The sequence below is a fragment of the Balaenoptera acutorostrata genome, chromosome 8 (genome assembly GCF_949987535.1).
Source record: "Balaenoptera acutorostrata chromosome 8, mBalAcu1.1, whole genome shotgun sequence".
NCBI classification, from domain to species: Eukaryota; Metazoa; Chordata; class Mammalia; order Artiodactyla; family Balaenopteridae; genus Balaenoptera; species Balaenoptera acutorostrata.
Genome location: NC_080071.1, coordinates 86,586,605 through 86,608,008, shown reverse-complemented (window position 1 = coordinate 86,608,008; position 21,404 = coordinate 86,586,605). Strand labels below are relative to the sequence as shown.

The 21,404-nt window shown below is 45.2% G+C and overlaps 1 protein-coding gene across 4 annotated transcripts in view; it reads right to left on the bottom strand.

The window, feature by feature from the left end:
• ARMC9 (armadillo repeat containing 9) overlaps positions 1-21,404 on the bottom strand; it is a 155,966-nt gene that overhangs the window by 16,193 nt on the left and 118,369 nt on the right. For 3 of the 4 annotated variants that reach the window (XM_057551074.1, XM_057551075.1, XM_007184710.3), the window contains exons 20-22: positions 16,284-16,388; positions 5,353-5,468; positions 195-331 (exon numbers count right to left, since the gene is read on the bottom strand). In XM_057551074.1, coding sequence (XP_057407057.1) covers positions 195-331; positions 5,353-5,468; positions 16,284-16,388 — 358 coding nt within the window. The remainder of the gene's footprint in view (positions 1-194; positions 332-5,352; positions 5,469-16,283; positions 16,389-21,404) is intronic. The other variant, XM_007184712.3, reaches the window with a different exon arrangement.

Genomic DNA, 21,404 nt, shown 5'->3' with positions numbered 1-21,404 from the left:
AGGTGGGAGGCCAAGGCCTTTCTGGGTCTGTAACTGCTGCTGCTTCATAAGATTCTAGGCATCACCAGTCCCAGATGCCCCCAGGTCCAGAGCTGCCCCCAGTCCCAGAGCTGCCCCCAGTTCCAGAGCTGCCCCCAGTCCCAGAGCTGCCCCCAGTTCCAGAGCTGCCCCCCACATGCTGCCAGTACGCTTACATGAAGAGGAAGTGCAAGGCTCGGGAGCACCAGGCATGACCCCCTTGCAGACTGGAAGGTGGGCATTTGGCAGAGACGGGAGGCAGCTGTTTCTGGCATGTTTGGCCATCTGGGGAGAGATGGGATGGTCTTCCAGCCTGGAGGGAAAAAAGAAAAACAGCAATAAATACAGATAGGAGATATTTGACTGCTGACTACTGTGTAGCGTCACAAAAAAATACAGGAAGTGGAAGTATCTGAAAGTCTTTTGTTAAACTGATATTAGCAGATATTGAATCTCTTTAAGAAATAGGAAGTGCCCTTACCTCACTCTTGTTAGCTCTTATAAATTTACAGTGAAACATGGCTATTATTTTTCTAACACACAATTGGATCTTTTGGCTTTGGGTGACACGGGAGCATGACATTTCAACCAAACAATTTAAAGTATCAATCTTCTGGGCTTTCTTCCAAGGATAAAGCAGATTAGCAAAGGGATGAATTCAGTCAGAAAAGACGTGACAACAAGAGTTAGGCAGGAAGAGGACTGGGGAAGAGCTTGCTCTCTGGAACACTATCAGTGGTGCGTGCAGTGTCTAACGCTGGCACCTGGGTCGATGGAGACTCATTTGCCCAGCAGACATGCAGTGGGCGCCTGCGAGAGACAGCGGGCCTGGGCAAGCACATCACAGAGAGGTAAGTAGGACGTGGGGTGGCATCTCCGAGCAGCCTTCACAGCAGATGCCCAGGAAGGTTCTGCAGATGCCCAGGAAGGTTCTGCAGATGCCCAGGAAGGTTCTGCAGATGCCCAGGAAGGTTCTGCAGCGTGTGCACAGCAGCACAGCACTCACTCCCCTTCAATGGGGAGATACCAGCCACCTGCTCCAGCAAGGGCTTAGTGGGGACACACCACGGCAGGCTCGTCCCCCCTCTGTCTAGGGTTGCACCCCATGAAACGGCTGTTCTTGAATGTCAGTTCCAGCAGCAAAGACAAGCAGACACCTAACTGCCATGCGGGGCAGAAAAGCCTGTGTGTGTGTGTGTGTGTGTGTGTGTGTGTGTGTATGTGTGTGATGTGTGTGTGGTGTGTGTGTGTGTATCTGTGTGTATGTGTGTGTGTATGTGTGTATGTGTGTGTAGGTGTGTATGTGTGTGTGTATGTGTGTGTGTGTGTGTGTGTGTGTGTAAGAGACAGACAGACAGACAGACTCAGCTGGTCTTGAGCTCTGAGCTGGGGTTTGTCAGGGGCCCAGAGACGGAACATTTCCCGGCAGAGGCAGCAAGCACCATGAACGGGCAGGGCAGGATGGAGCAAGAGGAGGCAAAAGAAAAACAAAAAAAAGCACATCTGTACGCTGCTTTGTTACAGAAAGATTTAGTGCACTCAGAAATGCAGGCTGGAGGGTACAGAGTGTCCTGGGGAGCTTGGGGCTTCGCGGGCTGAGGTTGGGGGGTGTCAATTAAGAAGGACCTGGTTGGCCAGGGTTTGACTGGATTTGGTCCCTGTGGGAAACAGGAGTCACGGCAGTGAGATTCCATGACGATGTGGTAGACGGAGCACGGTGCCTGTGGTCGTGGGGGGTGCGCCGTGGCAGGCAGCATGGCCTGGAGGCTCCGCCCAGCCCGGGGAGGAAGAAGTTGCTCAGGAAGGCAGAGAGGAGGGGCCAGAGCCAGGAGAGCAGGTGGCAGGGGGGAGGGCTGGGCCCCCGGGGTGGGATTCTGCTCGGTTGTCTGGGGGTATTAATGCCACTCCCTGAAGCAGGGGGCTCAGAAGACTGTGGTGTTCATCCGGAAAAGGCTGAACTTGGGGTGCTGTGAGGACACATCTAGCACTGGGGGGGGGCAAGTCTGGGCTAGAGGGAGAGACTTGGGTGTCAGCAGCGTGTAAGGGAAACCAGAGAACCAGCAGGATGGGATGGGGTCCTTAACAGGGGCCTGCAGGACACAGTATTTTAGGAGGAAGAGGGTTGAGAGTCGGGGGACCAGCCCACAGCGGCCGTGGGATGGAGGTGGGAGAACTCCCTGGGGGTGGTCAGTGGGGCAACCGCCAGAGTGTCCTCTGGTCTTGGAAACTGGGAGGTCACCTGTGGCGGTGGAAACATTAACTTGCAGACGTCACCGCCAGACCACGTGGGCTGTGAAGGGAGAGGAGGATGGGCAGGGAAGGAGCCAGAGGGCAAGAGGGCGAGGGAGGCCTGGAGACATGGAGCCTGGTGAAAGGCCTCGGGAAAGAAGGCAGCGAGGGAGGTGGAAGATGGAGCAAAAGAGGTGCTAAATGAGGTTGCAATGTTTGGGCAGTGCCAGAGGAGAGGGGATCTAGGGGCCGCAGAGGGTGAGGTCTGGCCGAGGGGAGGTGGGAGGGAGGTGCCCGTCCGATGCTGGGTGATGGAGGGTCCTGCGTTACACAGGGGCGACTGTATTCGTTATTTTCAACCTTTCTTTTCTTGGTTTTAAAACCAGTGTTTATCATGAAAAATTAGGAAAATATATAGAAAATACAGAATGTCCTGCTAGACACAACCCCTATTAACATTTGATATCTTTCACTCTTTTTAAAATGCAAATATATACTTTAAAAAACAACTTGGGATCACTGTATGTGGCCAGCAGGCTAGATCCACACTATTTTATAATTTGCTTTTTCACTTAGCAACGTCTTGGGAGGCTCTTTCCATGAATTAAATATTCTTCTGAAATGTTACTTTCAATACTATTTTATGTGGATAATAATTTAACCCGCTTCCTACTTTGGGCATTTAGATTATTTCTCATTATATAAGTAATGCTTCAATAAATACCTTTGTGTTTATGTGTGTGTGTGTGTGTGTGTGTGTGTATCTGTCAATATCTGATTACTTCTCAGTATAAATCCTTGCAGTGGGATTACTGACTCCGAAAGTACTAGTGTCTGGAATGTGTGTAATGCATGTTGTCAGAGTGTCCCCGAGATCACTGAGATTCTTGATTTATCTACACTTCCGGCATCACTGGGTTATCAGAGGGCGCTGGTTGTGCATGGAGAGTCATGTAACCTTTTTAAAGAAGCTGACCTGAAGATGCTGTTAACTTTGTGCTGCCAGCCTGCGGGGAACCCCTCACTCTGTCATCACCTACTTATCGCGTAACAGCCGCTGTCTTTCTCCCCAACTAGGTGGCTTGCTCTGTGTGCTCCTGAGGGCAGGAATCACATCGTTTATTTTTGCACCCCTAGCAACTGGCACACAGAAGTGTTATAAATTTTGTTAAATTGTTTGTTAAGTTGGCCTGATGGGCAGAGCTGGTGATGGGGCAATTGCTTCGTGAAGAGTGGGAAGGTCCATCATTTCAGGAAAATGAGGTGCCCTCTTTCCTGGCAGGGACCACTTCCACAAGTCAGGGGACAGCCACATGCGCTCCCCAGGCACGGAAAAATGTCCTCTTTTTCTCTCCGTGAGGTAGAACATTTCACCTAAGAATTAACTGTGCCCATTGGTTATATCTTGTATTTATTAGATCCCCTTTGCCCTTATTCCTGATTAAATATGCTTATCTTATTGTTGCCTCTCTGTGAAGCCGGGGTTTTAATAACTTTAAAAAATAATTTTAAAATAATTTTTTAAAATGATGATTCAGTGTCCTCTTTCCCATCTCAAGCAAGATGAATTTTATTAATTCTTCTTACTACTTCCATTCAAAAAGATATTACATTTATAAACTGGATTTACTAGTAGTTGATACTTGGCCATGTTCTGGATCCAAAAAATGTACACAAAACCCCTCAGATATAAATGACATTTTGGGGACGATTAGGGAATATTTATATGCTATATTATTAAATTAATGTTAACTTTCTCAGGTGTGATAATGTGGTTAAGTAAAAGGATGTTCTTATTCTTAGGAGATGTGTGCTGAAACTATGCTACCTTCTTTCAAACAGTTCAGCAAAAAAATATGTATTTGTGTAAATTATATATTATGCACAGACAGAGAGAGAGAGAGCAAGAGAGCGCAAATGTGGCAGAACGCTAACAGCTGGAAGCTCTTCATTGTAATAATTCTTCCAACTTTTCTGTAGGTTAAAAAATACTGGTTGTAGGTTTAAGAGAAAAAGGCATGATATTAGTTTATACATTAATAATTAAAAATAAAAACCTTGAAATATGAAGCACATGATAACTAGTTTTGAAGTCAAATCAAACTGATCTCAGAGCACCATCCACAGCATGGGCCCTGAAATAGTTACAGGTCAGGTCCTGGATGGGCAACCAAACTCCACCAGAGCAGGTGCGGGGGCTCCAGAGTGCTCTGCGTCCACGCCCAGAGATCTACAAGGGCAGGCATTTCTGTGTTCTGTTTGTTGCTGTATCCCCGGTGCCGGGTTGTTCATTACATATTACTCTAGAGCAAACCTGGGAATAAGCAAACCGCCCAGCTGTAGGGGATAGCTAAGTAAAATATGTCATATTCATTTGAAATCTCTTACAGCCACTATTTTTTGTATGAATAAATGTAGGTTTTTCGCCTGCTCTCTATAATCCCCTTATTTGCACCTGTTTCTCTCCAGACAGGAGAAGAGACCACCCAGACCACGGAAGAGGCTTCGCCCTGACCAAGCTGGACGGCCTGGCTTGGGGCTCCCCCAGAGCCCCCAGGGGTCAGGTCCTCAGGTCCCCAGGGAGACCAGAGGCTCTGGATAACCAGACTAGTTTTGTTTATATAAACAGGGTAGGAGCAAGGCTATGAAGAATGAATAAGGCTTGGCAGCCAAAAATGCATATCGGTGCTTTATAGAGTCATCTAGAAATAAGCTGACGGCATCTTAAACTGTGACACTCCCTCCCAACAAAGGGCCTGGTGCTACGGTGAGAGACTGCAGAAAAGAACAAGAGTCCTTTCTGGGTAGACCCACTAGTCCTTTTGGTCCTTTCCTTCAGAATCACATTGGCCAACACCAGCCTTCTCCTGGATAAAGGCTGTAAGTGGCTTGGAGACCCTGAGAGACATGGGGGCGGGGGTGGGAAGAGGGAGACTCAACCTCTTTCCTTTCAAAAAATCCCCAAAAGATAAATAATAAAGAGATAAATGCTTTTCGATATGAAATTTTATTTTGAATTTTTAAAATACGTACATCTTACACTGCAGTTAATCAAAACAAAGCTTAAGAAAGTAAATCCCTGCCTCCTTTAGTACCCGGACTTACGCTGGGTACCCGGTCCTGGGGCCGCCGGGAGTGACGGGCCGGCGCAGGGGCTCGGGGCCGCCCCACTGCACGCCGGCCGCCCCCTTCCGCCTCGCCTTCCCCGTGTTGGTCATGATCTGGTGGAAGCAAAGAGGAAACAGGGCTGGAGAAATCATCCAGGTAAGAGCTGACCTAGACGTACTAACTCACTACATTTAATAATCTATAGTAATAGGATTTGCAAATAAGTGAGGAAGGATCATGACACGGATTATTCAGCTAAGCAAAAAATTTCGGGGAACATCTGCTTAGGTTTTCATTTCATTTATACCATTTAGCAGTATAAATTAAAAAAACAAAATCAAACCACGGAAAAAGGAGAAGAAAACAATTGGATATAGTAACTTATCACATCTCTGGAGAGGACTAACTTTTGAAAGTAAGAAGGGAAAAAAGACGGACAGATTTGGTTTCATAAAAAATTAACATTTCGGGCTTCCCTGGTGGCGCAGTGGTTGAGAGTCTGCCTGCCGATGCAGGGGACACGGGTTCGAGCCCTGGTCTGGGAAGATCCCACATGCCGCGGAGCAACTGCGTCTGTGAGCCATAATTACTGAGTCTGCGCGTCTGGAGCCTGTGCTCCGCAAGAACAGAGGCCGTGATAGTGAGAGGCCCGCGCACTGCGATGAAGAGTGGCCCCCGCTTGCCACAACTAGAGAAAGCCCTCGCACTGAAACGAAGACCCAACACAGCCATAAAAAAAAAAAAAAAAAAAAAAAAATTCCCCATTAATGGATATTTGCATAGCCGCTAACTTAAAAAAAAAAATTAACATTTCCACATACACAGTAATTTAATGATAAACCAAATTAACAGGTAAACAATGAACTGGGAAGAAATATTTGCAGCACGTTTAACAGATGAAAGCTTAAGATTTTCATTAGATAAAGAGTTCTTACAAATCAGAAAGTAAAACACTGGGCAAAGAATTCAAACAGCCAAGTCACAAAATAAAAAGAATCACCAGTAAAGAGAAGAAAAAAATATCAACTTTATAAGTAACTAGAAACTACAGCTTTACAAAAAATGTATCATTCTCCAATTATTAAATGAGTGACAAAGAAACGACCCCATCCACTTCTGACAATAGTTTAAAATGTCAGTGGCATGGAAATTTAAGACAGCTCTTTTGGAAAGTAATTTGGCATTTTATATCAAGAGTCATTAAAGTGTTCATATCCTTGGGTGTTAAACCCTAGAGAAAGAATCCAAAATATGGAAGATGTTAAATAAAGCTGTATGTTACAAAATCATTACACAGTAAAACTGGAACAATCTAACTGTCTAGTAATAGGGGAATAATTAAGTAAAATATGGCATATTCATTTGAAATATTACATGGCCATGTACAATGATAAAGACTAGGTTATGAAGAAAAATGTTTATTTAAAACATTGTTAAGTCAGGTTATAATATTGTACATAAATGATGCTTTCCATTATGCTAAAAGTACACAAAAAGACTGGAAGGAAATGAACACTAAAATGATTATAGTGGCTACACAGGACAGTGAACCAACAATAATTATTTTCCTCTCTATTTTCCGAGTTTTCTGTAATATGGTTATATTATGTTAATAATTAAGAAAAACTGTTTAAAAAAGAAATCACTGTAAAATTGGTGAAATCTGAATGAAGTCTGTGGATTGTACCAACATCAATCTCCTGGTTCAATACATGCTACAGCCACCACTGGGGACGCCAGGTGAAGGGTTCACGGGACCTCTCTATACTACTTTTTCAACTTCCCGTGAATCTGTAATTATTTCCAAATAAAAAGTTAAAGAAAAATTTTTAATTGGAATTACGTCTTTGATTTCCTGATTTTACTTAAAAGTTATTTGGGTTTATCTAGTATTTGAGGTAGGAAGAAGAAAAAAAAAGGCCCATTTCCTCTGGGAGAGCATCGCTAGGCCTCACCTGTGCTGCGGGGGAAAGCTACCAGCTGGAGGGCTTGGTGAGCAGGTGGGGGGAGAGGGAAGGGGGTGTGAAGGGGAGAAAGGCAGGAGAGAGGAGGGGGGAGGCCCCTACCCTCTTGGAGGAAATGGAACATAATTAAGCTTCCCAAATAAGAACGAACATGCAGTTTCACCTCTCTTAATATCTCTTGTGAAATTTCCAAAAGAAGGCTATTTTAACTGCCATCACTCAAAACTGCTGTCTGCTTCTCCTCCGACTTCCCTTCTGTCCCGCTGTCCCCGTCTAGTACCTAGGGTCAAATTCACATGTCCGCCCCCATCACCAGAGCAGGTTCCTTCAGGCCAATATTCAACAGTACCTTAGGACCACCTGGGGCTTCTCTTTCCCCCTCCATTATGCCAGTCAGACACCCGGGTCCTTCCACAGAGGGCTAAGATAGGAAGGCTCAGTCTTAAGCGCTGGAGAGGAAGACAGCGAGTGTGTGGGTTGCTAGCCCCCCACGCCCCCTGCCTCCTCCCTGTTCCACTGTCCCTCCCAGCTCACCCCTCCCAACTCCTTCCTAGAGGAGAGAGAACACAGCACATATTTGAGAGTGTTTCAGCCTTTGGAAAACCCTGTCAGCCACACCATCTCCCTAAAACTTCACAGGCCTAAGAAACAATCTAAGGTGGGTGGTATTTGTCCTCTCCAGTGGATGAGGAAACTGGGTCAGGCCTGTGGGCAGAACCATCTGGTGTGTCGTCAGAAGGCCTGAGGAAAGGTCTCAGGTGAACAGGGTTGGTGTGAGGGCCCAGAACGACTGTGTTAGGCGCTCGGTGTCTCGGAGCAGCTCTTTCCAGAGGGCTTGTTTCCTGTTCACCTCACAAACCACTGTGCATGTGGGGAGCTACGGAGGGGTCCACAAGGGCTCCAGGGCCCTCTCTGGGCACCTCACTTTGCAAAGGAGCCTTTTTGGGCTGGAAAGTTCTTAAAGTGTATCTACCAACAACGTGCTATTTCCACAGAAATGCTTCAGGGGTTGTTGGTAGAGAAGAGGAAGGGTTCCTGACAACCACCCTACTCATCAAAGGAACTCAGCTTCCATCTGTGTTACGGATGAAGATGCTGTTTGAAAAAAGGTTCTGCTACTAAAAAAATACAGCATGTTTAACCACAATTAGAAAAAAATGCAGCATATGATTTAGCTGAACGTAATTTATTCTGTAGTAAAAGATGGTCAACATGTCAATTTAGGTAAAAAATTTCCCATTGACTAGTCTTTGAGTATTGGTGAATCAGTTAAAGCAATTATGACATGCTATAGAGCAGTATGAAGTTTTGTAAGAAAATACAGGCACACAATATGTCCATCTATACACGTGGAAAACAACCTGGAAGCTGAAGGAGACACTGATAGCTGGCCACCTAATACTCATTCCCTCTTTCTTGACCAAGAGCCCTCTGATTTTGTGGGCCTAGAAATGCGTCTACTTAAAAACACCTTTCCAGACTCTCTTGCAGCTAGGGGCCATGTGGCCCAGTTCTGACCAGTAAGAAGTAAGTGGGGAGGGAGGATGGGAGGAAGACGCAAGAGGGAGGAGATATGGTGATATACATATATGTATAGCTGATTCACTTTGTTATAAAGCAGAAACTAACACACCATTGTAAAGCAATTATACTCCAATTAAAAAAAAAAAAAAAAGAAGTAAGCGGGGGACGCCAGAAGTAGCTTTGGGAAAAGCACTGTAGAGGGGGTGGATTTGGCTGGCCTGCACGCTTGACTTCCTCCTGACTTTATCATGATTTGTGCCAGGAGCTGCATCCATCGTCTTATGACCAAGAGGCAACAAGCATGTGAATGAAGGGCCAATGCACCAGGCAGAGCTCCCGTGGAGCTAATGAAACCAAAGCTTCACAGCCCCGGAAAGAGCCCTGGCAATGTGCTCATATGGTTTTTGTAAAATTTGCAGAAGTAGCATGTTTCAATTGCAGTCACTTAAAACTGCTGTTTCTTTCTACTCTCACTTCCCTTGCCATACTCCCCCTCATGGTGTTGGAATGGCCAAAGTCAATTTAGAACTTAGCTAAAAGGACGGTGAATCCAGGTTACCTTTAATTTGAGTCTAGTGGGAAATATGATTCCCAGTCACTTCTGTGCATAGCCAAACCATCTCTAGCTGCCCTGGTGTGGAAGTGGCTTCTAGGAATTCCACACATCATCAGAGAATTTATGAAGAGTCAGTGCACAAGAAAACTTGAAATGCCCCCAAATCTTCCAGTTTCTTTATGAAAGAAGTTTGAGGATGGTTGTCTCAAATTTAACAACAATCCTAAAAATTTACACAGCATTACCATAAAGCTAAATGTGAGGCCAAAAGAAAATTTTCAAATCTATCAATAATAAGAAACAAAGCTGATCAAATACATTACAGGAAGGACTAATTTTCTTTTCTTTCTCTGTAGAAAATATTACAAACTCGTTGTCACATATGTAGAGGCAATCAAAGAGTATAAAACAAAAAATATCCGGAAAGAAAACTATGAAGCACGTGGCAAGCAGCTAGTTAATAAAACATTATTTTTCTGTTTGTGATACCTGTCAGTTCTTTCTTTTTTCCCTTTACCTTTTTTTAAAAAAAATTGAACTATAGTTGATTTACCATGTTGTGTTAGTTTCAGGTGCACAGCAAAGTGATTCAGTTATACATATATCTATTCTTTTTCAGATTCTTTTCCATTATAGGTTATTACAAGATATTGAGTATAGTTCCCTGTGTTATACAGTAGGTCCTTATTGGTTATCGATCTGTCAGTTCTTAAAATTTGAATTTGACTGTGATTTATTTTTCTTAGTCTCATTCTACGTATTCACTTTTATACCTAAACCTTGTATTCCCTTGTTTTAAAGAAGGCCTGCAAAACCCTGTAAACTGGAGGGCCCACAAAACCTGGATCTTCCCTTCTGACGGGCTGGGTGAAAGAAGGCAAGAGACGAGCCTAGGGTCTGATAAGGCTGGATTCCCTGCTACTTGCAGATGAGCTCAATACCAACTGACAAAGGAAAGATGAGATACAGAGATAAATGAAAGGAAAATAGAGGGAACAGTGGTTATCTCTGGGTGGACAGAATTATTATGGTGGTTGTTTATGCTGTGCTTACTTTTGACTTTTCAGTAATAAGCATGTATTTCTTTTGCAATCAGAAAAAAGAATCCCAGAAACAAACTGAAAAAGAAAAGGATTTGGAATCTTTGGGGGTTGGGGATTCTTCCCCCTGCTTGTTTGGTTGTGTTTTCACACATAGGAGTATGGACTTTTTAGTTAGTTCCAAGTGACTTTTCAATCATCAGAGTCAGGCAGAGCAGGAATAATTGGTTGAAAAGTGATTAGAAAAAAACCCCAAAGTGGAGACAAATTTGAAAAAAAAAAAAGGAAAAATTGGAAACTGAGGCCCTTCCTTCTCTGGTTTTGGTTTTCACTGCGAGTAAAACAGGGCCAGCTGCAGGCGTCCAAACTTCTTCCCTGTCTCTGGCGGGCTGGCCCTGCCCCCTGGCCAGCTGCACCCACTTCCCGTGCTGAGGCCCCGTTAACCTTGAGGTCTGCCCACGTGGCAATGTTTCCATGGCCCAGATGCTGGCTTTAGAACCACTGAGGGGTGTAATAAAGATGCAGATTCCTGGGGCCAGGTCCACACACTCAGACTGTCTGGAGGTTGGGCCAGGACCCCTGCTTTAACCAGCTCTTTAGGAGATCTCTAAACCAACTTGGCAGAAAAGAAAGTGTGGAAAGGGAGTGATTAGCATTGACACCAGGCATTCCCCCTCCAAACTGAGTCTATGCTTAAAGATTGGACAATATAGTAATTTTGAATATTTCACACAGTTGGAGACTCTAAACTTTCAAATACGGAACAGAATTCACTGGAAAATCAACAGTTCTCCCGGAAGGCAGCAGAGCTTAGTGGTAAAGAGCAAGCAGGCTCAGATAACTCCTGAGAATGCTCCTCACCCCTCTCAGCCTTGGCTTCCTCATCCATGACACGCAATACGAGCAGAATTTACCCCATCCTTTGTTGGGAGGATTAAATAAATGGAATCAGATATGTGAAGCAATCAGCACAGGACTTGGCCCAGGACGTGAGCCCAACTGATTTAAGGCACGCCTATGACTGTTGTGAAAGGTAACTGAACAATAAGTTTAAACTTCAAAATAAAAACAAAAAAACTGAGATCCTATGATAAATATCTACACTCCTTTACCCAGGGTATTGAAGATATTTAAGTCAGGGCACTCTTTTTAGGAAGAACTAAGTGATTATTCGGCATAATATGGACGATTCTAAAAAATTTAGAAATAACCAAGCAAGAAGTTGGCAAGTCATCAGTCTTGACCTGCTGCTGATCACGGCCTGAAGAAGAAACACAAAAGGGTGCTGTTTTTCACCAGAATTATGAGTGAACGGATACATTTGATGTGACCACCACCGCTCTCAGGCAAGGCCAGGAAAAGCGGCTTGTTCTGCCCAAGCTTTCCCTGAGCTCCCTGTGGTCGTCAGCTTCTTCACGGCCCGGGCTCTGCAGTGCGCAGGCGCCATCTGCTTGAACTTGGCGGGGTGAGGACAGGCGGCGAGTGTGGCCTTGCAGGGCGCGGGGTGGCCGTCAATGCCCAGCAAGCGGGGAGCCATGGGTCCAGGCGTCCTGGGAAGGGCTCCCTTCCATCCCCTCGACACCCTGGCAGGCTGTCCTCACTGCACCTCCCCCCTCACGCCCTAACTAGTATTATAGTTTTTAAATCACTGGTGTGTACAATAACCGCTCCTGGGATTATGGTAAGGAGGTCGGGGCTGGGGCCTAGACTCTATTTTAACCCACCTTCAGTGGCCAGCTCTGACATCACAGGATGATACCCGTCAACCCCCTGACCCTCCATCCCTCATCAACAGCATAGTTTTATCTGCTCTGTGTCATCTTCTGTAAACTTCTGGAAGATCACAGCTTGAGAAACGTTGCCAGCATTCTGCTGTGTGTTAGGCAAATGGCACAGGTTCCATGAAAAATTTTTGAATACAAGTTTCTAAAAGTCAACAGCTTTCCACTGATCTTGAAAAATCTACAATCTACCTAGTACATCAGAATGGGAGGCGTGAATTGTGATTTTTGGGGTGCCCATTCCCTAGTGAAATGCAACGCCTTCTATCTCTGGCAGGTTCCCTCGTTTGACACAAGCAGTTAGCAGGTATGAGTGCACAACCCCCGTGTGAACCACCAGAGCCAAAGGTGGGCAGGTGAGGTGAGCTCATAGCGCTGGCCGGCTGTCAATTTCAAATCAAGACTGGGTGACTGGGCTTCCCTGGTGGTGCAGTGGTTAAGAATCCGTGTGCCAATGCAGGGCACACGGGTTCAATCCCTGGTCCGGGAAGATCCCACATGCCGCGGAGCAACTAAGCCCGTGCGCCACAACTACTGAGCCCACCTAGCCCGCCTAGAACCCATGCTCTGCAACAAGAGAAGCCACCGCAATGAGAAGCCCACGCACCGCAATGAAGAGTAGCCCCTGCTCGCCGCAACTAGAGAAAGCCCGAGCAAAGCAACAAAGACCCAACGCAGCCAAAAATAAAATTAATTAATTAATTAAAAAAAAAAAAAAAGACTGGGTGACTGAGGGCAGCTGAGGAGTCTAATGAACAAAGACAGCAAAATGGGGAGTGTACCTATAACCTCAGTGATTACTGCTCAACAGTAAGTTTTCTAATAAAACTTTAAAGTGTTTCCACATGAGATCCTATGGTGACCTGGTCTAGTGGGTCGAATGGTGGCCCCCAACAGATCTGTCCATGTACTAACCCCGGGAACCTGTGAACGTGGCCTGATTTGGATAAACAGTCTTTGCAGATGTAGTTACATTAGGGATCTTGACATGAAGAGATCATCCTAGATTATCCTAAATCCAGTGAAGAGTGTCATAAGAGACAAGAGAACACAAAGAGAAGAGGAGAAAGTCACTGGAGAAGGAGGCAGAGTCCAGAGTTCCACAGCCACAAGCCAAGGAGGGTCTGGAGCCGCCAGAAGGCGCAAGACCAAGAAAGATTCTCCCCTAGAGCCTTTGGAGGGAGTGCGGTTGTGCTGATAACTTGATTGTGGACTTCTGGCCTCCAGAACGGTGAAAGAATACATTTCTGTGGTTTTAAGCCATCCAGTTTATGGTAATTTGTTACTGCAGCCCTAGGAAACTAATAACCTTGGTCTTCACATCCCTATAACGAATTCTTTCTGTACTTCATTCTTACCACTCACATTGCCACCGAAAAGTAACTGACACCAATGAGATAAACAAGCATGTGTAGAACTTTTCTAAATACTTCCTTCTGGTAAAAGAACAATACCTATGCATTAAGGAGATTTAGAACTGCAGGCTATGGTAAAATGACACCATTAAGCTGGATTATTGGTTGATTTGAAAGCTCTGTCCCTTTGTGCCTCACCAACCTGCAAGATTAAAGTGGTAGTTCCAGCATGTTCAGTGTCTTGTTTTCGCTGTTGCTGTTAAAAATCTTCACCATATCAACATAAGATCTCACCCGCGGCATTTCACTGTGCAGAGGTGCTAAAAGCTATTTAGCAGAGGGGCTGTACTGGGGTTTCTGTCTGAACATCCTTGCTGACCCTCGCGTGCTTATGCAGTGGTGTCTGTGGGAAAGTCCCAGCATCTCAGGGCTGAGTTCTCGACAGCTTTGCCACCACCCTCCAGAGAAGCCCCGCCAACTTGCCTTCTGTTTTCATCACCACCTGCCCATGAAGCATGAGAATCTTGCTTTTAAAAATGCATGTCCAGGGCTTTGCTGGTGGCGCAATGGTTAAGAATCTGCCTGCCAGTGCAGGGGACACGGGTTTAAGCCCTGGTCTGGGAAGATCCCACATGCCGCGGAGCAACTAAGCCCCTGCACCACAACTACTGAGTCTGCGCTCTAGAGCCCACGAGCCACAACTACTGAGTCCGCGTGCCACAACTACTGAAGTCCGCACGCCTAGAGCCCGTGCTCTGCAACAAGAGAAGCCACCGTGGTGAGAAGCCCGCGCACCACAACGAAGAGTCACCCCCGCTCGCCACAACTAGAGAAAGCCCGCATGCAGCAACGAAGACCCAACACAGACACAAATAAATAAAATAAAAAATAAATAAATTGAAAAAAAAAAATGCACGTCCTGTCAAATGGAGCTCAGTCCTTCCCTGACAAATCCAGTGTTCTTCCAAAGGGAAGCAAAGGCCTAGTCAGGGCTCAAGACTTCCATCAGCAGTTTGGAACCCGGATGGCCTCACTTCCGTCCCTTCTCAAGAACCTACCTCCCCACTTGACTTAACGTAATGGAGCCTCCGCAGTCAGTTAGGTTCCTTTGATCCCTGAGTTGTTTCTGGGGACAGTGGTGGGCTTCAGGCACTTGTCCATGACTGGGGGCTGGTGGTGACCCAGCCTCCTAAGTCACTTCCCTTCTTTAACTCTTGCCCCATACGGTCTATTCTCCACAAAGCAGCCAGAGTGAAAATAGAAGTTAATATAGTAAAACGTAAGTCAAACTGAGTACTCCCCTGCTCTGCGCCCTCCAACAACTTCCCAGCTCATGCAGAGTAAACTCCAAAACCCTCGCCGACAACGTCCCCATGACTGGGCCCTCGGCTGTCCTCCAACTTCAAGTTCTGCCAGCATATACTGACTCCAGCCTGGGGTCCCTGGAAACTCCTTGAACAATGAGGAAGACCAGGCCCAGGTGACCAGGGAGACCAGTGCCCAGGGTGAGGTGATGAGGGCCTGGACGGGGCAGCAATGGGAATGGACAGGTGCTTTCTGCTTCCACCTGCCCCTGGAAAGGCTCACGCCACCTGCACATGCCACCTTTTTCCTTCCCAAGTCACTGTCTTTGCTTCAATTGTTGAGAGTCTGGCTCCCAGCTCCAACATCGACCTGCCCAATCTGAGAAGATTTCAGGGTCCATGTAACTGACCCAGTCAACCACCAGCTTCAAAATTCCAGGAGCTCCTTTTAATACCAATGGCCTTCACTCCTATGTGCTCAGCCATCTGTCAGGGGGCTTCAGTCTGAACTGGCCTCATCCTGTGCAATTGCTCCTCCCTTCAGAGACCTTACCCTGCAGCATCCCACCTGCTCACCATGTGTTCTCTGATCAAGGTTCCACGAGACACCTGGGCCCCCGACGCCGCCGTCCTCTCCCAGCCAGTCGGCAGCTCCCCCAACTCACACCCTTCCCTATCTAGCTGGTGGGTGGTAGCAAGGCGTTCCCGGAGCATCGGGGTCATCGGGGAGTTCAGATTATGGCCCCTCACAGACGTGTGACTCCACAGGCCTCTTGGTGCTTTGCCTGACCACTCAGGCTATCCGGAAACACCCCTCCCTCCTGGTTTCCGTGGCACTGCTTTCTCCTGGTTCTCCGCAAGCCTCTCTGACTGTTCACTTTCTGTCCTTCTCAGGGGCCCGTCTTCCTTCTCCTGCGCCTGACTTGATGGCTCACCCCCTGCCCTCGGCCCCGCCCTCCCTCCCTCTCCACCCTCTGCCTCCCTCAGTGGGCGACCTCACCTGCTCGGATGGCTTCAGCCATCACCTGTGTGCTGACGACTGACAAACTGGCAGCAGTCTTCCCTTCTCACGGATAAGGCACAAGAAAACCAAGACGCGGGACGGGTAGATGATTACTACGAAGGACGGGCTTACCCTCAGATGTTACGAAGGCTCTGGAGTGTGCCTTTTAGGTATACTCTAACCGCCTTCTGTTCACCAGCGGGTTTGTTTAGGATAGTAACTAGGGCCGCTGTGCACTTCAGGGCCCCTGGAAGCGAGCTGGCTAACACATACCTTCTCATAAACACAGTGTCATAACAGACCAAACCAAACCCTTATGTGTTACTGCAAATGCTAAGTCCATCAATGGTCCATCTCTCCTTTCTATTTCGGGGTCCCCACCCACTTCGCACGGTACTTACTCCCAAGTACTCCGTGGTCAGAAGCTTCTCGCCTGAGAGCTCTCCAAGCTGGGGCTGGATCAGTTCATCTTTGTCCAGATCAGCTTCCATAGTGTCATGGTCCTCCTGTTTCAAAGGAGACACGGGGTGAGTGCTCTGGACCCCTCCCTCGCTGCAAGTTCCCAGAGGGCGGCTCCCCAAGTGGGCACCTCATGAAATGGGAAGACCTTAGCCCAACAGCAGCGGCTCGTGGGTTTGCATTTCAAAGGTTCTCCAGGGCCGTCTGCCCTCCGCTCACAACCTCCGTGAAGATGAAAGGGAAAATGCCAACCCACCTCTTTAGGAAGCTGGGCGCCTAATGAACACTTCCGCAGCCACAGGTGGGAAGAGGTTCAACAAGATGCTGTTGAATGGTCTCTCCTAGGTACAGTTCTCAGAATGTTTTTCTCTGTGAGGTCAAGGTGCCATGTGAACAGCCAAATCAGCCAGTCTACAAATAACTACTAAGCACCTCCATGTGCACAGGCCTTACAGAGGATACAAAACTGTATATTAGAGGCTTGTTCTTCTTACGCAGTTTACAGTCAATAAGAAGACTCAGCAAAAAAGAGAAGAACTGTTTTGCTTCTGGGAAGATGGAGTGGACATATTTTTCCCTGTTCTTCCCCCTAAGTACAACCAAAAACACTGGACATTATGTACAAAATAAATATGAGACCCTGAGAGATGGAGAGGAGGGGGCAGACTGGCTGGGTATCCTGAAACACAAGGAATAAAAGGTGGTGAGTCCCCTGGGTTTACTTTTTGCCTTAGAGATTCCAGACTTGGCGCTGAAGAAGCCAGCAACCCAGAAACAAGCATGGTGAAGACAAAAAAAGTCCCCCAAAGCCTACTCCGTCTAGCCAAAGAACCACGAAACGGGGAGCCCAGCATGATGGAACTTTTAGACACTAACCAAACACCGGAGAAAACACCGTCATCCCACCCACAACCACACCAGAAAGGGCATCAGGGCGCTGAGACTGCTGCCCTTACCAGGCTGTGACGAGGCACCCCAGTGACCCCCACTGGGGTGATATCAGAGAGGGACAAGTAGGGAGGGGGTGGTAATGAAGCCCCCCTACCCCGAGGGGAGAGTAGAGACCAGGTGGAGAGCCTGGACTTCCACCCCCACTCTGCAGTAATGAGATGTCCCTCCCCCCCAACCAGGGACGGTGTCAGAGGAGGCCTGGTGGAGACTCAAGACGTTCACCATTGCCACGTTTCACCATGTTCCTGTGGTGTCGGGGAGGCCACGTGGGGAGGCAGTCACAAGGCATTCTTACCACCTCTTCCAGTCGGGGAGGTGTTAGTGGCGGCCTAGCAGGATGGAGAACTCCCACCCCTGTCCTGCAGTAACAAGGAGTCTCCTCCCCCGCTCCCTGGGGTGTCAACAGAGGCCGACCGCAGAACCTGGACTTCTACTCACACCTAACAGTAACGAGGAGGAGCCCTTGCTCCTCTGCCAGAGCAGTGTCAGAAGAAGCCAGGTAAAAGAGAAGGCTTAATATAAGACAAAAGTTTCATAACATAGTATCCAAAATATCTGGGTTTAAATAAAAACTCATTCATCATACCAGGAACCAGCGTGCTCTCAAACTGAATTGAGACAATCAAGAGATGCCAACATCAAGATACAGAGATGAGGGCTTCCCTGGTGGCGCAGTGGTTGAGAATCTGCCTGCCAATGCAGGGGACACGGGTTCGAGCCCTGGTCTGGGAAGATCCCACATGCCGCGGAGCAACTGGGCCCGTGAGCCACAACTACTGAGCCTGCGCGTCTGGAGCCTGTGCTCCACAACAAGAGAGGCCGCGATAGTGAGAGGCCCGCGCATTGCGATGAAGAGTGGCCCCTCCTTGCCACAACTAGAGAAAGCCCTCGCACAGAAACGAAGACCCAACACAGCCAAAAATAATAAAATAATAAATAAATAATAAATTAATTAAAAAAAAAACACAAAAGATACAGAGATGCTAGAATTGTCTGAAAAAATTTTAAAGCAACCATCATGAAAAGGCTTCAGTGAGCAATCACAAACATTCTTGAAACAAATTAAAAAAACAGGAAGTCTCAAGAACATAGAAAAGTAAACCCAAAGCAAACAAAAGGAAGGCAATAATAAAGAGAAGAGCAGATATTGATGAAAAGGAAAACGGAGAAACAACAGAGAAAATTGGTAAAACTAAAAGCTGATTCTTTGAAAAGATTAATGAAATTGTCAAACCTGTAGCAAGACTGACAAAGAAAAAGAAGACACAAATTACTGATATCAGGAATGAAACAGGAGATATCACTACAGACCTGCAGACATCAAAAGGATAATAGGCCCATACCAAGTTAATCATCACAATTTTGCCACCTATATACTTCTAAATTTCTTTTCTACTTGCCACTGTCTTCTCTTAGGTCCTTGTCACTTTTTGTTCTTTTTCACTGTTTGAAAAGATATATTAGTTCAATTTTTTCGTAACAAATAATGCACAATTAAATTATATAATGCATGAGAGCTAACTTGGTGGGGTTTCCACTGGCCAAATGGGGACAATGAGAGCATGAAAATAAATGTTGATATTAATGGATTATCAGGTAGAAATCCACACAGGCAGAGTTCACACTTATATAGATAAAAGATTTTTAAAAAATGAAAAAAAAAAAGGATAATAGGGATTACTATGAGCAACTGTACATAAATTTGACAACTTAGATAAAAAACACAAAGCCTCTCAGATGACTTGAATAATCCTATAATTATTAAGAAAATTGAATTCCTAATTTAAAAATTCCCCCAAAGAAGTCTCCAGGCCCACATGGTTTCACTGGAGAATTCTACCAAACTTTTAAAAAAATTAACACCAATTCTACACAATGTTCTCCAAAAACGGAAGAGGAAGAAATAATTCCTAATTCATTTTATGAAGCTGGTATTACCCTGGTACCGAAACCAGGCAATGATAGTACTTTTATAAAAAGAATACAGACAAATATCCATCATAAATAAAGATGCAAAAATCCTTAACAACCAAGTTAAAGGAAAATGAAAAAAGATCCTTAACAAAATATAGGCAAATAGAATAGACCAATGGATCAATATGCTAAAAAAATTATATACAATTACCAAGTGGGGCTTGTTCTAGTGATGCAAGTCTGGTTCAGTATTTAAAATTTAATCATTGTAATCCACAAGATTAACAGGCTTATGAAGAAAAAAAAATCACATGATTATATTAATGGATGAAGAAAAAGCATGACAAAATTCAATATCCGTTCATGACCAAAAACTCAAAAGGATAGGAATGGGGGGTACTTGATAAAGAACATCTATAGATAACCTGTATTTAACATTATACTTAATGGTGAAAGACTGGATGCCTTCCCCCTAAGACTGGGAACAAGGGAAGGATTTCTACTCTCACCATTCTTAGTGTTATAAGTTCTAGACAGAGCAAGAAGGCAAAAAAGGAAATAGGAAGCGTACAGATCAGAAAGAAAGAAATAGAATTGTCTTTATTTGCAGATGACATGATTGTCTATGTAGAAAATCCCAAGGAATTGACCTCCCAAAACTCGAAGAACTAATAAGTGAGTTCAGCAAGGTCACAGGATATAAGATAAACATACAAAAATCAATTTCTACATACTAGTCTTAAATTAAGACTCTGATTAAAAATACAATATAATTTACAATTGCTTATACACACACACACACAATAAAATAAGAAATATTTAGGTGTAAATCTAACAAAACATGTATAGGACTTGTATGCTGAGAACTACAAAACACTAAAGAAAGAAATCAAAGGAGGTCTAAATAAATGGAAAGACATTAACTTGTTCATGAATTAGAAACCCAACTTAGTTAAAATGTCAATTCTCCCCAAGTTGATATACAAGTTTAATGTAATTTCTATAAAAATCCCAGCAAGATTTTTCTGTAGATGGGTACAAGACTACTCTAAAATTTATACGGAAGGGGCAAAGGAACTAGAATAGTTAAGACAATTTTGAAAAAGAAGAATAAAGTGGGAGGAATCAGTCTACCTGATTTCAAGACTTATTATTGTAGGCAAAGAATGTCGTCTGCCATTTCAGCAAACAAAGGATGCTGTGGCCATAAAGTCATCAGCCACTGCAGCCACCCCTGCTGGTGCACCCTGAGGGGAATTCAGGATGGAAAAAAACAGGGTACTGGCCCTAGATAGTTAAGATGAATATCAAAACAGTAATTTCAGTGAGCCCAGGCTCTTGCATCTTCCCATACACTGAAAAGCACTAAAGTCATTAACTTGAGATGTCCATTTTTTTGTTTTTTTTTGTGATTAGTAGTAATCTTTTGATGTCCGACTACATTCTCCTCCCCAGCAAAAGCTCCTATTATATCCAGTGCCTCCCTTACCTCTTTGGAACAGTCCCTCAGAGTTGTCTGAGAGGCTGTCTCCCAGGCTATAGTCCTCAGTAAAGCCCCCAAATAAAACATAAAACTCTCAACTTTTAGGCTGTGCACTTTTTTTCCAGTTGACATTATATAGCTACCAGAATCAAGACTATGTGGTATTGGCAGAGGGAGAGAGATACAGATCAACTGGACAAAACAGAGAACCTCAAAACAGACTTACACAAATACGCCCAACTGATTTTTGACAAAGGTGCAAAAAGTAGTTCAACAGAGGAAGGATAGTCTTTTCAACAAGTGGTGCTGCCCCAAGATTCAATAATGAAAATTTTGAATTATTGACTAGATTGCTGCAAACTGGAACAGATCTCTCGGTGTGAGAAAGTAAATTATCATTGGGGAAACTTTTAAAATCTAAAATTATCATAAAATATCTTAATACTACAGAAGGTAAAATATTCTATATGGGAGATAGTAGAGCACATAGGCTAGAAACATGGGCTCTGATGATCATCTGCCATTGGACTTTGTACAGTTTATTCCATCTAACTTTCAGTTTCCTTACCTGTAAAATCATGGTAATAATAGAATCTAACTCATAGGACACTTCTGAAAACTGTACATTAGAAAAGTGCCAGATACATTGTAAATGACTAATAAATGCCAGCCATTGTTATTGAAACAAACAAACAAACAAAAAACAAGTGGTGCT